This window comes from Sinocyclocheilus anshuiensis, unplaced genomic scaffold (assembly GCF_001515605.1).
Source record: "Sinocyclocheilus anshuiensis isolate Anshui unplaced genomic scaffold, SAMN03320099.WGS_v1.1 scaffold1144, whole genome shotgun sequence".
In the NCBI taxonomy this organism is placed as follows: domain Eukaryota; kingdom Metazoa; phylum Chordata; class Actinopteri; order Cypriniformes; family Cyprinidae; genus Sinocyclocheilus; species Sinocyclocheilus anshuiensis.
Window position 1 is genome coordinate 679,724 of NW_015551101.1, and position 5,570 is coordinate 685,293.

Here is a 5,570-nt window from a genome sequence, read left to right on the forward strand (position 1 = left end):
ACGTCAGCTGTCTTAACCGCGGCTTGTGTACTGCATCATCACTGTGTCTGTCACGCGACTCTGTTGCCCTTTCGGGCTTGAACTGATGGTAAAACTAACGACATTATTAACTGCCTTGATATTTACTTTGAAAGCTGAAGCTCGCGATTATGGTAAGGGGCGTTACATTGACGTGTGCTTGTGGTGTTCGGCCAATCACAATGCACTGGGTCAGCTGGCCAATCAGAGCAGACTGCGCTTGTCAAAGGAAGGGGCTTTGTTGAAAACGACGTGTTTGAGAGAGGCGGGGCATAGAGGACCTACAATAATGTACAGTATTAGAAAAATAATGTGTTTTTTGAACATTAAAGCATGTCAACATATTCTGTTATACGAAATACACAAAATAATGATCTTTAAAATAGCATCATATGACCCCTTTAATATTTGCATTAATATTCAATTTTCTTTTTCGTAACTGTATAGTGTTTTGATTTTTGTCTCATCAGTTGGGCAAGTGTCGTTCTGAAGGTGCCAATCCAGCTGCCAACATCACATGGTTCAAGAACAAAACTCCTCTTGTGACTGATGGAGCAGGTAGAGTGAAATATGGTGGAAATTAGTTATTCACTCAAATATTTGCCAAGATTTACTTGCTCTCATTTAATTCCAAACCTGTATGGCACAAAAAGGAGAACATTTGAAGACTGTTTTCAGTGCTCTTTTCCATGCAATTACAGTAAATGGTAATGAAGCTTTAAAACTTCAAAAAAGATGAAAAAGCACCATATTAATATCATAAAAGTGGTTCAGAACTTCTGATGTTCTCCATCTGTGTTCCAATGAGAAAAGAAAGTCATATGGGTTTGCAGCATGAGAGTTAGTTTCAAATGATCAAAGAGCTTTTTATTGTTTGGTACTATATTTTGTTTGTCTTTATTAATGTTTTTCTTTTTTTTTGTTGATTACAGCCATTAAAATCACCACAAATGTGGATGTTGATGAAGAGACAGGACTGTCCACGACAACTTCTACCCTGGAGTATACAGCAGTGAAGGGAGACATTGATGCCAAGTTCACTTGTCAGGTTCAACACATCAAGTCTGCTAACATGGATTCCTCTCCTCTTGTCTTCACTGTGAACTGTAAGTTTTTCTTATGCTGCCTATACAAAGTCTTTGGATAATATTATTCCTATATGGTCCATTTTAGCAAGTTTTTAATCTTAATGCTCCTACATTTTCTTCCATAATTCAGTTCCAAACAATGTCATTAAGAGCAAATGCATTCAAAACTGAAGTGGTTAATGGTCTAATGTTGAGCATAATTCACAGGATTATTCAGAATAACTCGCTTTCCATCTGAAGTAGCCATGAGAAAGAGGCCTTGTCAGAATCAAATGGCTCGTTGAATTTCGTCCAAATAAGATATGTAATTTGGCCTTGCTGGAGCAGGGCGTTTAGATGTTGAATGGGGTTTTGTCTTGCCTTGCCTCTGGCTGTTATAGTGAAGGTACTAGCCCCACTGCTATCTCTCAAAAGCATTTCTCACCACGAGAGCACTCTCAAAGCCTCAACTCTTGAGCTGAAGGGCCTCTTCTGGCTCAGGAGCTTTTCTGAAGTGCCCTTATCTGCATGGGCTCTGGCAGGGCTTGCCCACCTTGCTTTACACACACCCTTTCTCCACAGACCCTACCGAGAAGGTCAATCTCCAAGTGGTGTCCCAGGGTCCTTTTAAGGAAGGAGACAACGTGACCCTCAAATGCACAGCAGACGGAAACCCTCCACCCTCTAGCTACAACTTCTACATCAACGTAAGTCTGCTCTGCAACTCACTTGGCTCTCCGTTCCTTTAGCAGAAGTCAGAAAATTGAAGGCTGCTTTTCTACTTAAACCACCTTTTGTATCTGTAGGGAGAGGAAAAGACTGTGGACTCCAGCACGTACACCTTGACCAACGTCACCCGGGAGAACACTGGAGAATACAAATGCTCACTAGTGGACAATGAGGATATTGTGGCTTCTGTACCCATCACAGTTGAATGTAAGGAAATACTTCAGATGCAGTCTGATGTTTGACCACTTTAGGATTGACTAACATCTCTCTATTTCGTTCCTCAAAGATCTTGATGTGGTCCTTAGCAGCACTGGTAAAATTGTTAAGAAACTTGGTGAGAGCCTTGAGATGACTGTAGATGTTAAAGCTTCAGGAACACCACAAACTTCTTGGAAGAAGGTAGAAAATAAATGCCTCTCAAAAAAATGACTACTCATCCCATTAAAAATGGAACCTTTTGTTAATTTCTGGTTATTAAAATGCTGAAACTCTCTTTTAGGGCAATGCCAAGCTGAATAGCCTGCCCAAGTTTGACAAATTGACGTACTCTGACTCTGGCGTATATGAATGTATTGTTTCCATGGCTGGCCTCAAGAAAACACAAACATTTGAATTAGTAGTTGAAGGTAAGTTTGCAGTGCTCTTCGTATGTGATTTATTAAAGTAACTGTTTTTACGGTTGAGCACAGTCCAAAAGACCAGACCATTGTACATCAGAGAAATGCTTTAGGAATAGGTTTCGTTTTTGATAGTTAATTGCATAAGTGTTTTTGCAGGTTCTCCAGTCATTAAGAACCTGATCAAGGAGCGTGGTGAGGGCATGACCAAGGTCCTGAAATGTGCGGCTGAAGGCTTTCCAAAACCCACAGTACAGTGGAGTGTCAATGGCTCAAATGTAAGTCTGAACGATCTTACACGTCATTCTTATTATGAAGATTTTTCAGTGCCTTTTTTAAGGTTTTATATGCTCATCAAGGCTGCATTTATTTGATTAAAAATACAATTAAAAATAACTGTTTTCTGTTTTGAAATTTTTTAAAATGTATTTTATTCCTGGGATGCAAAGCTGAATTTTAAGCAGTCATTACCCCAGTGTCATCTTTGAGAAATCACTCTAGTATGGTGATTTAGTGCTTAAGAAACTTTTCTTATCATCGTTGAAAACAGTTGTGCTGCTTCATATTTTTTTAGAAACTGATACATTTTTGTCATTGTCACTTTTGATCAAAGTAATGCATTCTTGCTGAATTAATTTTTCCCAAAAAATAAACGAATAAATACCGACCACACACTTTTGAACACTAGTGTTTCTTTTGGTTAGTTTTCAAATGATGCATTTTTAACCAGTTTTTGAAATTGTGATTTATATATTTTTGTAATTTTGGACTTCTATAGTTTTATCAAACAGAATGAAATGTTTTAGAATTAGACAGATCGCCTAATACACCACAAAATACACATCACAGAATTAATCAAATCCATGCCAATGCTCATACCTAATGACTTTCTGGAGAAGGACGAGGATGATGATGATGATGATGTCACTAGGGAGCTGGCTTGTGTTAGTTAAATGGATATAAAGTGAAATTGTGGACACAGGAAAAACTGATTAAATTCTTACCAATGAAAATGATATTCCCAAGAAAGCATGTTTTGTTTGGAAAAAATAAAGAAACACCTGGAATATTTCTTAATAAATTGCCTGTTTTCATGTTCATGAAAAAAACTACAGGCCATTTGCCAGGTGTTAATGCTTTTCAGTGAATATCACCAGGGGACAAGGCAAAATGGCATTATTTTTTCAAAAAATGGAGTGGCATTATTGTTTTTTTTAAATGGAGTGGAATTATGTTCTCTAGTGAATTGTAATGCTGGGATAAAAGAGAACTAATATGATTTACTTCTTAAAATTAAGTATTTTATATATATTAACCAAATGTATTACCAAAGGACCTTTTTTTTTTTAACTAAAACCTGAAACCGAGCCTTCCGTTAAGCTTTTATTATAGCTTTTCTGAGCATCTGGGCTCTTTTTCAATTCACTTTCCAGGGTTTATTGTTGCTTTCAATAGTAAAGGAACCTGAAAGGGTAAAACTCTTATGTCGAACAAGCCAGCAGCACATTTGAGCTGATAAAGATGTTCTCACTGTGACAACATACATGTAGGTTGTTAAACAAAGCAGTTATTGTACCCATATCATTAAGCACTAGGATGAGGTCACTATTCAAACACATAAGATGACTAGTGTGCCTGAGTGGGAGTGTACAGAGGAAGCTATTAAAAATTATTAGGCTTTTACGTACTTCCTGTATCATGTGGTTTTGTATTGGTACAAATTGAGCTGTTAGTGTGACTCATTTATTGTCAGAAGTGCATTACCTCATTGCCTGTGTCTCTTTGTCTAAGCACATGCCTCTGCAAGATAATCTACTTGTGCACAGAGCAATAGCGCTCTCTAGTGGTGCTTATGATCCTTTACAAAAAAGCTTGTACTCAGTATATCATTGTTTTGCCACATTATAATAGCCATGAATACAGTGGTAAGTCTGATGTCATTTAATGGCTGTTACGTGCTGTAATTGCAGGTTGAGAGTGCTTCTGAGCATGGCAAAGTCACATACAGCCTCACTATCGTTCCAAATGGCAATCTCACTGTGTCCTGCACGGTCTCTAATGTCTTGGGCTCTGACAGTAAGAGCATTAATGTGTCCGCACGTAAGTGTAACTTCTTTCCACTCTCTTAGCTGACTTCTGAACCCTTATGCATCACAGGATTTCTTTGTAAAGTTGTTTAGAAGTTCATAACAAAATCATTAAGACAAAACTGTTAAAGAACAAAATATTTGTAATTGCAAATGTGCTTAGCATCTGAAAATACTAAATCTGTTATTTATTAAAGGGGTGGTTGGTTGATTGCGATTTCACTTTTTTTAACGTTAGTTGGTGTGTAATGTTGCTGTTTGAGCATAAACAATATCTGCAAAGTTACGAAGCTGAAAGTTCAATGCAAACGGAGATGTTGTCTTTTAAAATTCTGGCGGTTCAATGCCTACAAAAACGGCTGGTAGGGACTACAACAAGTTACTTCCCGGGTTCGTGACATCACAAACCAAAGGGGACGAGGCCATGCTGTGCTGCTTTAGAAAAGAGGAAGAGAAAACTAGGGGGGCACGTAAAAATCTATTCATATATGAATTGCGATTCTGACTTCTAACAATTCTAATAGATTCACAAGTTTCAAAATCAATGTTCTAAAGCAGCAGTTCTTAATACTGTTCCTCACGTCCCCCTGCTCTGCACACACTCTGCATCTCTCGCTCTCATTCAACTGAGCTCCTGCAATGAACTGTTCCAATTATACACTTATTTTCACATAGCTATGAGAAGCGTTATACATGGACACGCGTGCAGTTGCCGTACTGTATTAAAGCTTTAATCAGGATAAAACTGTATATTAAAAGCTAACATAAGCAGTACCATTTACAAATAACAGCGTATCTAAAAGTATGAGACAACAACAAACGAAAACATAGGCCGACCATTCAAAGCCATGTTTGCACAGGTTCTGCACGATCCTCTTCAATAATATCCTCTGCTTCTCAATCGGGCTCAAACTGATAAGCGATATTAACGACGCCTTGTTTACAATACAACCGGAGCACATGCCACTGAGGTGAGGTGAGGGGCGGGACGATTAGACTCGCACTAGAGGCGGTTTAGCCAATTACAACACACTGGGCTAGCTAACCAATCA

At 38.2% G+C, this 5,570-nt stretch overlaps 1 protein-coding gene across 2 annotated transcripts in view; it reads left to right on the plus strand.

Moving 5' to 3' along the window:
• Positions 1-5,570, plus strand: part of LOC107662775 (CD166 antigen homolog A-like) — a 27,022-nt gene that overhangs the window by 16,862 nt on the left and 4,590 nt on the right. For both annotated transcript variants that reach the window (XM_016452868.1, XM_016452869.1), the window contains exons 5-12: positions 489-576; positions 951-1,124; positions 1,668-1,792; positions 1,892-2,021; positions 2,101-2,213; positions 2,314-2,440; positions 2,591-2,709; positions 4,402-4,531. In XM_016452868.1, coding sequence (XP_016308354.1) covers positions 489-576; positions 951-1,124; positions 1,668-1,792; positions 1,892-2,021; positions 2,101-2,213; positions 2,314-2,440; positions 2,591-2,709; positions 4,402-4,531 — 1,006 coding nt within the window. The remainder of the gene's footprint in view (positions 1-488; positions 577-950; positions 1,125-1,667; positions 1,793-1,891; positions 2,022-2,100; positions 2,214-2,313; positions 2,441-2,590; positions 2,710-4,401; positions 4,532-5,570) is intronic.